Source organism: Lycorma delicatula, chromosome 8 (genome assembly GCF_047948215.1).
Source record: "Lycorma delicatula isolate Av1 chromosome 8, ASM4794821v1, whole genome shotgun sequence".
Taxonomy (NCBI): domain Eukaryota; kingdom Metazoa; phylum Arthropoda; class Insecta; order Hemiptera; family Fulgoridae; genus Lycorma; species Lycorma delicatula.
This window is the reverse complement of record NC_134462.1, coordinates 135806036-135818263: the sequence shown is the minus strand read 5'-3', so window position 1 is coordinate 135818263 and position 12228 is coordinate 135806036. Positions and strand designations below refer to the sequence as shown.

General features: G+C 24.1%; 1 protein-coding gene across 2 annotated transcripts in view; it reads right to left on the bottom strand.

The window, feature by feature from the left end:
• Positions 1-1252: 1252 nt before the first annotated feature.
• The window catches only part of gem (transcription factor CP2 like gemini), a 226672-nt gene continuing 215696 nt past the window's right edge, over positions 1253-12228 (bottom strand). For both annotated transcript variants that reach the window (XM_075373243.1, XM_075373244.1), the window contains one exon: positions 1253-11604. In XM_075373243.1, coding sequence (XP_075229358.1) covers positions 11534-11604 — 71 coding nt within the window. In that variant the 3' untranslated portion in view covers positions 1253-11533. The remainder of the gene's footprint in view (positions 11605-12228) is intronic.

Here is a 12228-nt window from a genome sequence, read left to right as displayed (position 1 = left end):
CATTTGCTCTAAATGTAAGGTAATGGATGGTAATAATAAAAATTTCATTTACATTTACACATGCCTTTTTATTATTTCAATACCTACCAATATAAGGTTGGGTTGCGTTTTATATGGGACACCTGTAGAAATATTTATCACTGCACAAGACAAAATAGAAAAAGCTTTCTCTCCTTGCAGAGAAAATATAATTAATTGCACAGGTCAGTAATAATAAATTAAAACAAAATATTTTTTATAACATTTATTTTTTAATTCCTTCCACAACATGTATATTAAAATATAATTTGATAAAATATTTATACATACTTATTATAAAATTAAAATAATATCTCTATATGAGCAAAAATAGGAGGATGCAGACAATAAACATTGTAGTGATTTCTTCTTTTATTTCTTTAAACAATATTACTAATGTGGAAAGTTTTCTGTTAAAATTGTTTTACAAAAAGCCAGCATTCTGGAGAAGTTTTTTACAGTATTAAATTATTTCCTAAAAAAATAAAACTGGTCATTTAAAACCATTCTTAGGTTTCATGACTAAAAACACAACAGCATTATGAAATATAATAAAAATTAATACTTAAAAAATTTCGTTTTTTACAATTATTACAAATCACATTTAGTAACAATGGTGCTTCTAAAATTAAAAAAAAAAAAACTTTATAAAAAATGTTAAAACCAATTATTTATAAATAAATTACTATTCAAGAGGTTTTGAATACTTCCTGCGTAAACAAACAAATTGAAAAAAAAGGGAAATTTTTTTTCCGGTTATATCAACAAAAAATTAAGAAATAATCACAAATTTCAAAAACTGCTGTCCACAATCCTAATTAAAAAAAAAAAAAATCATCAAATAATTTGTACTCTAAATGGATACAAGGAAGTTATACTTGTTGATTTTGTAAAATGGACGTATACCATTTTATTTTTAATAAAAAATATACAAAGGAGATATAATTTTACTTAACAATATATATGATTCATAAATTTAACATTTGCCTGTTAACATATTTACTTCAACATTTTTTGTATTCATGGTAGTCAATGTGCTACTCTATACTACTATGTTGTTATATTATGACTGTTCATTTAACAGTTTCTATTGAGAAAATAAATTCTATGTACAAATAAGTAAATTTTTGTTATGTATCTTACTGCATATTCCACTATATGCTTTCACCCAAACATTTTGTAATATTTAAGTTTTAATTGGTGTAACATGGCAATAGATAAAAAAAAATTACTGAATTTACTGACTTCTGTAAATTGAAATTACAACGCTAATAAAAATACTAGTCAAAATAAAAGGGCTGTGATATTTTTTGTTTAATAATTTGTGTTATATATTTCAATGACAATAAAACAAAGTCTAATACACACAAGAATTTGTCACACAGTATATTAATAAACAAAATATTTACTAAGTATCTGGATAAAATTATTAAACTACTATAACTTCTACAAATTCTTTTTAATAATTTTTTGGTTCAAATAGTAAGTGATTCTCCCTACAATAAGAATTTCAGCTTCTGAAAATACCGTCCTCTAATTAATATTATTGGATCATATACATTGTACAAATTATATAAATGATTACTGTAGATTAGAAGAGGCTGACCGAGTAGTTAAATTTAGATATTCCTACAAATAAGATACATGATACATTTTAGCAGGATCAATATGAAAATGTCAGCGTTTGTGAAACACAAACATGATATTACTCAGGCAAACTATATTTTGCAATATAAATATGTATATATATATATATATCTGTGATTTTTATAAAAGTAAAAATGATTGAAATCAATGCATTTTACAAAATCACAAAAAACTTCCTCTACTGTTGTTACTATATATTTTACTCGGTTAATACTTTGGAAAAAATATATTTACTTATATACTAAAATTGGAACTAAAAACTATATTTCAATTATAAGCAAAAAACCCTATATTAAAAACTAACCTACTTGGGCATAAATCCTGAGCAAAAAGAATAATCGTGCCGATAATTAATTGAAGACATAATATTTAAAACATCTATAAATGCTAAATACTCTGTAACAGTTACTACGTATAACTAGGCACTATGAGTAAGATAAATATTGAATCGCACTAACTGAAAATTATAAATGACAAAAAATTGTTCCCGATAAAACTACTTTTATAAAAAATCACTTTAACATCCTGACACTGCGAAAAGAAGATATGAACTTAGATTGTAAGTTTATTTACAATTGTCACAGTAACCCTACCGCTCTGTCCCTAGAACAAAACTATAAGAAAAACACATATACGGGAACATTATGTCAACAATCAAGACAATTAATAGTCGGTTTTATACCAAACAATTTGCCCAATTTATAACTGACATAATGAAATTGGTTGACAATAAATTTACACAATGAATGAAGAAATTTAAAAATTTAACACGGTGATAAAATTCAATAATTAATTGTTAACTTTTCACATTTCCAAAAAAATAACAATATGTTTGCATATTTACAATTATTTAATTAAAACATTTACAGCACCTAATTCAATATGACTGGAGTTGGATAAGGATGAGAAATATACACATGGGAAACTGAAAAGTAAGCAAAATTAGGGCGAATGAAAATGCGAGGGAAACATTTTTTGACTGAAGGAGAAAGTACACCACCAAAAGGACTGAGGAGCTGCAAAACAATTTTCAAGTAGGAAGTAAGTAAAAAGCAACCTAAAGGTTGGCGATGGTCAAGTGAAAACAAAATAAGAGCAACCATTTTATTTTTTTTCCAGTTAGATCTACAATTAATAAGATAATCAGAGCATGAATGATAAGTGGGGGTGTCAACTTCTACAAAATAAGGTAAATATTTTCCCAGAAAACTTATCAGATTAATACTATTACAATTAAAATATAATTTGATAAAATATTTATACATACTTATTGTAAAATAAAAATAATATCTCTATATGAGAAAAAAATAGGAGGATGCAGACAATAAACACTGTAGTGATTTCTTCTTTTATTTCTTTAAACAATATTACTAATGTGGAAAGTTTATTTGGGCTTGGATCTTGATTCTAACAAATAAAAAGGGACTGTTAAGAGATGAAAAAAATGCTTAATGAAGATCAACTGGCAGCTAATCATAGCAAATTGAGGGCACAATGTTTGGAATGGATCACACATGCGATAAACAATACAGCCTGATTCAAGGAACATCTACATGGCTTAGCTGACTGGAAGAGTGACCACCCCAATACTCTTATCAGGATGACTTTAGTTCAAAGCTCAACAACAATTATGCAGTCATCAGAAGTAGCAATTTTCTTTATTATTTTAATCAGTACATATAAATAACCAAAACATTCGCTTTAGAAGTACTACGTTAGTATCTCGATAAAAAAAATTAAGTGCAATCTGTAATATTTATACAAAAAAGCTAAACTAAGAATAAAAATTAGATACGATTCTGAAAAAGTGATTGATATTCCTTTTTATAGGATGATAAAATTATTTTTAAAAATCATATTTTTAATACAACTACATATTTTATATTGAACAATAACATGTTTTTAAAAATAAATTCTGCAAATCAATTAACAAAGATTACTCTACACATTATATCTAATTTTAGAACAAAAGAAACTCTGAATAAAAAAAAATGACAGTAACAATTTTCTACATTCACATTTTTCTAAGCAGTCTATCATTCTAAGCTAATTACAATGAAATTAATCTAAATACAAATATAATTAAATAACAATATATAACATTAATGGGGAAAAAAATCATTTGATTAATGGAAAATTAATGGCACAAAATTATAACTATAAAAAGATAACTATAAAATTAATTGTTGTCAAATAAAAACAAATTAAAAATTATTTAATATAAATTTTTCAAAAATTATGTTAAGATGGTTTTTTAAAACACTATTTTTACTACAAAATAATAAACGCTGAATCAAAAGTAGAAATAAAATAAAATTGTTATAAATGTATGTTTCAAGAAAAACAAAATCATCATAACAAATAAATATTACCCCATTAATATATGATTTTTAATAAATTTAACGATATTGAACTGTTACGTTTTATTTCAAACGCTTTACTCTAAGGCTAAAATATACGTAATAATTAAAGCATAACATTATAATTCTATTAATAATAATGTATACAAGCAAAACAATAATATATAATCACAGGCATTACATACTATTATATATGCATATTTTATTTTTACATAATAAAAAGACATCTAAATGTATCACGAATGCAATACATATCTCAAGTCTAATTATAAAAAAAAGCAAAAATGTTATGAAAATTCAGTAGTCACAGCAGAAGCAGTGCAGATCTATAAACAAATACAAACAACTAATAAGTTCTCAACCTTTTAAACTTAACTTCTACATTTGTAGCAGACATTCTTTAAAGAATATAAAAAAAACATATGCAGTCAAATGTATAGTTATGTTGTCAGTAGTACTATGTTATAACACTTCAGAACATTTATACTGTAACAATACCTTTTCAATAGCATGCCTGAATATTTTCATTTGTGCTCCAAAGGAGTACAGTAGCATTATTCATTTACCATAACAATTTAGCAATTGTGCCCTTTTGGCTTTATTAAATTATATTTAAAGAAAGTCACACATGTAAGTAAATGTTTTTTTTTTTTTATAATAATAAAAACAGAGAAAATGATAAATGTTAGTGTTAAAGTGATTATATAAATAAGTTTAAGTGAAATGAAAGAATTCATGAAATAGTACATAAATAACCCAAAAAGTTAATACATACATATATATTTCTTTTTCTGTAAAAAAAATATTTCTCTAGAACCTATGCACATTTTAATAAAAATCTGCTACTAAAGGATTAAAAAAACATTAAAAAAAAATCATAAATTTTCTTAATTTTAAATATCTCTAAATTATTCATAGTTGATATAAAATACACAAAAACGTATTTATAAGAGCAACACAACAGTACAGTGAAAAAATTAATTCTTAATATGAGGATTTGACAAACCTCAGAAAAACTATTCGGACAATAAATTAAAGTTATATAGAACACATTTTTTTTTTTAACCGTACAAGGTTGAGAACCCTTATAATATAATATACTAAAAAAATTCTACACATTTATAAATAATTACATATAATAACACAATAACAAAAGTTATAATTTTTACAATATTCTAGTAGGGTTCATTATACAAGTTGATCATTATAAATTTTCACATCTTGTAATTCTTAATGATTACTCTTAAAATATAAATTTTTTAATTTTACACAAAAATATACGACTTTTAAATTATGTACATCTTTATACTAACTTCAATAAATTTTTATTCATTGCATTTATTTATTATACCCTGCCAAATTGATCACAATTATTCAAAATAAACTATTACTGCATAGCATTGTAAAATCTTTTCAAGTATATATCCATCGGTTAAAAACAATTCCCTACAATATAATAAATATATGTAATTAGTGGCAATAAAGCTCACATCTAATTAATTTATTTAAAATCGTAACTTTAAATACATAATAAAATAAACTATCAAGAAACAGAACCGTTATCTGTTAACAAAGTATATTGACAAATCTACAGTTGACTATTATCAAAAAATACCAGTATGATTTTCTAAATAAATATTAAATGATAAATAACTAACAGCATACAAAATATTACAAATAAAATGGGAAAAAGAAGCTTCATTAGATTACCTAACAAAATTCATTAAAATATAAAAAATCTAGGGAATTAAGTTGGATATTACTAATATTATTGGGAAAAGCAGAATTATGATGCAATAAAAGAAAAAAGTCTAATAAAATTAATTATGCTATCTAACTAAGTATGTAGTGCTTATAGGTATATTGTATTCATTTCTAAATATAACTGTAAATCATTAAAAACAGACATAATAGCGAGTAAACATTATAAATAATTTAATAACACTATTTTTTTTTTTGTTTTAACAAAAATTTACATCAGGGGCTAGAAAAAACAACTTAAGTTAGTTTATTGGTTAAAAGTAATACAGCACTGATATCCAAACCAATAATAACAATTATATCTCTCAAAAATTAAATAACAAGGTAAGATAAGAACAAATCTGTAACAGAATAATATAAATATAGTGACAACTTTCCTTAATGTAACTACTTATTAGTAGCTGACTGCTAAAAATGATAAAAGCTCTTAACAAAGTCTTCATATAAAATGAAGTCATAATTAAAATGAAGCTATAACTATATTATGAACTTAATTACAGAGGGAGATCTATTAAGGAAGGTAGCAGAGCAGACTAAAATTAATGTAATTTACATAGCATAAATATCCTTTTTGTACATTTGCTCCCTATACATATATGTGTGTAGAAAGAGAGAGAGCAAAAAGATTTACAGACTGTCTAGTTTTTTATTTTACTTCAGATTGCAATTTTCCTTAAGTGTAATTTTAGATCTGCCTCTGCTTTATCATTAAGTTAATTTCTAAAAGGCATACAAATCTTTCTTAGCGTGAATAATAAGCATTCAGTCTCAAATACTGAATTAAAAATGTAAACAACTAATATGCTAACAATAGCAAATAAACTAATACCACATTAATTATTTTTTAGTTTTAAATAACTTAGTGAAAAACATGTTTACGTTAAATGGAAAATTAACCATCCATTCACATCCTATACAACTCTCGGATCAACAAGAGTATTCAATAAAAAAAAAAAAATCAACCGATACATACTCTTCTTCCTACATGAGTCCAGGAAAGTTCTTGCATAAAAGCAATTAAAAACTAAAATGCTGTTCAGCAAACAACACTTTGTATATGATAGTCCCAAATCGATAAATAATTTCATCATTATTATTTTATTCTCAGTTACATTTCTATTTGCTACCGGAATATATTTATGGTTTCTTTATACATCATCCGATCCTAATGATAATCCAGCAAGTCAGTTTAACAGACGAGTACACCAAGAGACCAGTTTAGCCCACACATCAAAATTATGACTGTTTTTCAGTCGCTCATTCTATTCTGAAAAATACATAATTTTTCCTGTATCTATTTTTGGAAAGTAATGCAGACTACAACTCTTTGTAGGAGCAACTTTACTTTCAATAAAATGTTTCTGCAAATTTTCTATCTTCTTAATAGAAAACCGTATCATTTTATTAGCATAATCAATGGTTTAAACTAATATAAACCAAATAATATTTGGTAATATGTACCAAATAACTTATCAAGAAGACAATGTAATAACATTTATAAAAAAAATTAATATCTTCAAGCAAAAATTATAGAATACACAGCTTACATTATAGATGTATCATTTACGGTAATGCCTTAACTAAATAGTTACAACTATATCGTATGTTAAAAACATTTGTAACATTAAATATAGAACAATAAACATAAAGTAAAATTAACAAGCTCAAAATTATAATTTTGTACATTATAAATTATCTATATAGCATTAGTAGACAGATCTATGGCTCAAGACATTGATAAAATTACAATTAATTTTTATATAACTAAGTAAAATTTTGGTTAAATCTCACAAAAATTCCCAACTGCTTGAATTTTTTCAAGTTATTTTTTTTTAGAGTAGATTTAACCCCTCCCAGTAAACAATTTTCTTCAATACAGAATTTTACTTAATAATTATTTTACATGATATATTCTGGGTAATTAATGAGTACTAATGTAATTTTTTTTTACAAGATAAATAACTTTGTAACATGAATTATTAGCCTTTTTGTCCCCAAACGTAGGATTAAATAGGCAAAATAACCTGAAAAAATTACTACAAAAGAAATCTATTTAGACACTGATTCTACAGAAATATTTGACAAAAAAAAAGACAAGGATATTACGTCTGCGTAGGTTGTTTTTTCAGTGTTAAAACTATGCAAAAAAAAAAAAAAATATATATATATATATATATCTTTTTATAAATTCAATTTTAACTCATATTCCTCTGTACTATTATACAAATATAAATAAATAACATGATCCACCAAGTAAAGAATAAAATTGTTTAATTTTTATATAGGAAAGACCGCTAGATCTTTCAAAACCAGATTTTCTGAACATTTCAGATGTTATAAGAATGGAAAATTGGGTTTTTCTAATGTTTCTCAACATCTTATTGTTAATAAACATTCAATAACTGATATTTACACTAATTTGGAAGTATAGAAATTAAAAAATATAATATGATAATTCATTATTTATATGTATAAAATTATTAATTTATTATTAATAAATAATAATATTCAAATTATGATATTAATTATAATATTGTTATTTTATATATATAAATATAAAAATGGATTCAGCTTTATCAACCAACAGAATATGAGGATTACATGATTATAAAAGCTGCACAATAGACAGCAGCACTTTTATCAAATATTGTTAATTTTTAGTTTAATCTATTTAAAATCCTACACAGTAATATAATATTGGCTAGCCAAATCACACAACACAAATTCAATCTTTCAACATATTTATCATATTAACTTTTAATTAACATTTTTATTATTGACGACATATTTTTATATATGGAATTTTTAACTTTAACCTTTGATTTTAAAGTTTACATCTAAGTTTTAGCAAATTCTGTTTTATTGTATTTATCAAGAATTTATTTTGTTAATGGTGTGTATTTATAATATGTAATTTTACGCGCACAATAAAAAGATTGCATTATCTGAAGATGCAAGAAAATTGTGAAAGTTACTCTTGTGTATATGTAATGATATAAAGTGTCGTCCTACCTAATTTAATTTTATTCTGTACTCGGTGGATCAAGTTATTTATTTATATTTTTATAAATGTATAAAGAAAAAGAAGAAAAAATGAAGTATGCAAACAGATTTGCTTTATAGAATAGAAAAGATGAACTACATAAAAATTACAATCCAAAATTGTAATTATTTGGTAAAATGAGGAAAAAGTGATTTTTTCCGTTGAAAACAAAACAAGATCTTAGAGTTTGAAAGCGATTAGTATAAATCTGAGGAAATAGCAGTCATTAAATTAAATTTTATATAAAGGGCAGCAGAATAGGCAAAGAATTTATACAATGCCATAAACATTTAACAGTGGAATAACTGTTAAAGAGTTTGTTATTTATTAATATGATACTCAATGAAAATCTGAATGTAGCAAAGATCAACAGGAAACTGAGATCTACATTAAATTCACAACAATTTCTACTCCTAAATCAACCTTTTCTCATAGTTTATTAAACACAATTTATACTTCATACATTTATTTTTTTCTCATTCTAACGTAATTGATACAATACTATCCATACAACCCTGTTTGCTTTATTTTTATAAAATTATTTTAAGAAGGTTTGTCCTTATTAAGTGAAGAAAGTTGGCCACACAAATATAAATAAATTAATTTTCTGTTTCTCCATTTTTCATGCGAACATCTTATTTTTATTTAGTTCTGTTTTCTACATATTTTTTAGGCTCAGAACCAAAATGAATGGAGAAAAATATCACATCAAACTTCATTTCACTAATTTTTAGTGAAATGAAGTTAATACTTAAATGAAATATATAACACAAATTTAATGCTATTTCATTTTATACACAACTGGGAATCGTGCAAATCATTTTTACTTTTTTAAATTTCAATATATGAACACAATTCTACCAGTTTGGAATTATTATGAGCTTACAACCTTTGGAGAGTAGATTATTATAAATGTTTAAATACTGTTAAATTGATGCTTAAAACATTTACAAACACAAAAAATTACAATCTTATTCTTATAAATATATTTGCAACATCAATAACAATACTTTTAAATTTTAATTTAAAGGAAAAAATAAAATTTATTTTCAGATGAATAATTTTTATTCCTTTAAGCTCTCTAAAGCATATTATTAAACTCTAAATGTATGAAAAAAAAAAAAAAATAACCACCTAACATAAAAATTGCAAACTACATGCAGATACTAAATCGAACAAGATTTTGACCTTTAAATTAAATAAAATAATTCATTAATGACTAAATCACCATAAAAGTGCATTCCACTAAGAAAAAAATCAGTAATTACATTCTACTGCCAGTACACAACTTATAAGTAAAAAAATTTACAAAATTTACTTTAATTTACATAAAAATTAAACCAAAACTGAAAAACAAAAATACCTAAGGCTACAATGTATTAAGGAAATAAGACTTCCTTTGCTGAAATGTCAGGCAATTTTCACTTAATAATAGCATTCTTTATTAATTACATGCTTAGAGTTAATATAACTGAACTAAATAAATGAATGTAAACACTGTACAGAGGAACTGTATTTTTTAAAACTTTGTAATACATAGATGAAGTTAGATAAACTGATACAATTACACTGGATAAGCGATAACAATTTATCTGTAATAATATACGATTTACCATTACGATAAAAATATTTGAAACCAAATATTAGGGATATAGTATACTGAGAACTTGTGTTGCACCGATACTGGATTAGATTATCATACACCAAATTATGACAAAAACCATTTTGTGATTTATACCTGAATTCATAATTAATCATAATAAAAAGAAGTTACAAAGAACATTATAGATCTTGAAAACAAATGTGATAACATAATAGATGTTTGATAAAATAAAAAACATTTCATATATAACAATTTTTATAAAGCTATATATAAAGAAGTGGAAAACAGCCTCTTTGTGAGTGTTTTTTATTTTTAACTTATAAATATACATAAGAAGCTTAAATGAGCTACTCTGATTGACTTCCTACCGATAACTTTAATTTCAAACGGTAAACAAAATTAATGAGAAATAAGAGTAGTAGACAGACATATAACAGTGACAGAGAAATCAATAACTACCCTAATTTTTATTCTCTGGAGCTTTCAAAAACATTTCTACATCATTTATTGCTGCTGATTTGTATTATAATTCATAAAATAATTTTTTATATATATAGAAAATTATATATTTATAAATAAAAACTGCACCTCAAGAAATTCTCAGTATACCCTCTTTTTTCTTAGTTTGTAAGTAAATTCGGGGTGTAGCCAGAATATTTTTGGGGACATATTATTTAATATCACAATAAGTTCTAATTAAAAATAAATACCACTCTCCAGCTACACCCTGGAGCATTACAGTTTTAACTGATAAAATATTAGACGACTACTCATCAGCTTCATTGGTTGGGATTAATTAAATTACAATAAAAGCAATAACACACAAAATGATATAACTAAATAAATTTTAATACAACTTAACAATTAAATAAAATATTACAAACATTACAAAATAATTATTAAAAAAAAAAACATAAATAACTTCTAAAAGCTATATTACTGGTGCAAATAATTTTGGAAAAGTATTAGAAAAAATTGTTATGAAAAGAAAAAGAAAAAAATATCACCACAAGGTGTTTTTCATACAATAGTATCTCTTTTAAACAATATAACAAAAATACGTTATTTATATAAATATAAATTCTTGTTGAGTCTCTCTGATTATGGAGAACTTGCATTTGAACACTTTGAGCTAGGTTTTAAAAGAAGGCTATAGCAATCGACACCATGACCTATAAAAAAAAAGAAGCTACATAATAACACAGTTTCAAAGTAATAAATAATACTGATCAACCACAAGAGAAAATTTTATTTTTTTTTAGAATGGAATTTCAGTATATTTATTCAGTAAATTTATATTAATCTTAAAGATTTATATTTTAAGATCGGAAACTCAACCACTTAATAGTGTAAAAATGTTTGAAGCTGATTCTTAATACGAATTTAGATTTAAATTAAACAAAAGAAATGAATATTATATTACTGTGCTATAAATCATATGTAATTATTAACAATAGTAAATTTAAAATAATAATATGGTATTATTAATACCAATTTCAGACAAGATATTACAAAATATATATTTACGAGATTATTATATTAGTTTATTTAGAAGTATGTACTCTAAAGCTTGAAATAAGGAAAAATGTTCACTAACATATATTTGAAAACACTTTGCTACTAAGTTACAGCTAGTGAAAAATTTCACTGAGGTTATACTAGATTTCACTTAAATGAGGTCATGCTAAGATTTTTAAACTGTTATATAAGGGGTAAACTTGATTGTTCCTTATTTTTTTTGACCTGAAAAATTGAATAAATACAGGTCTAAGAACTGTATACCCATAGTTTTCATG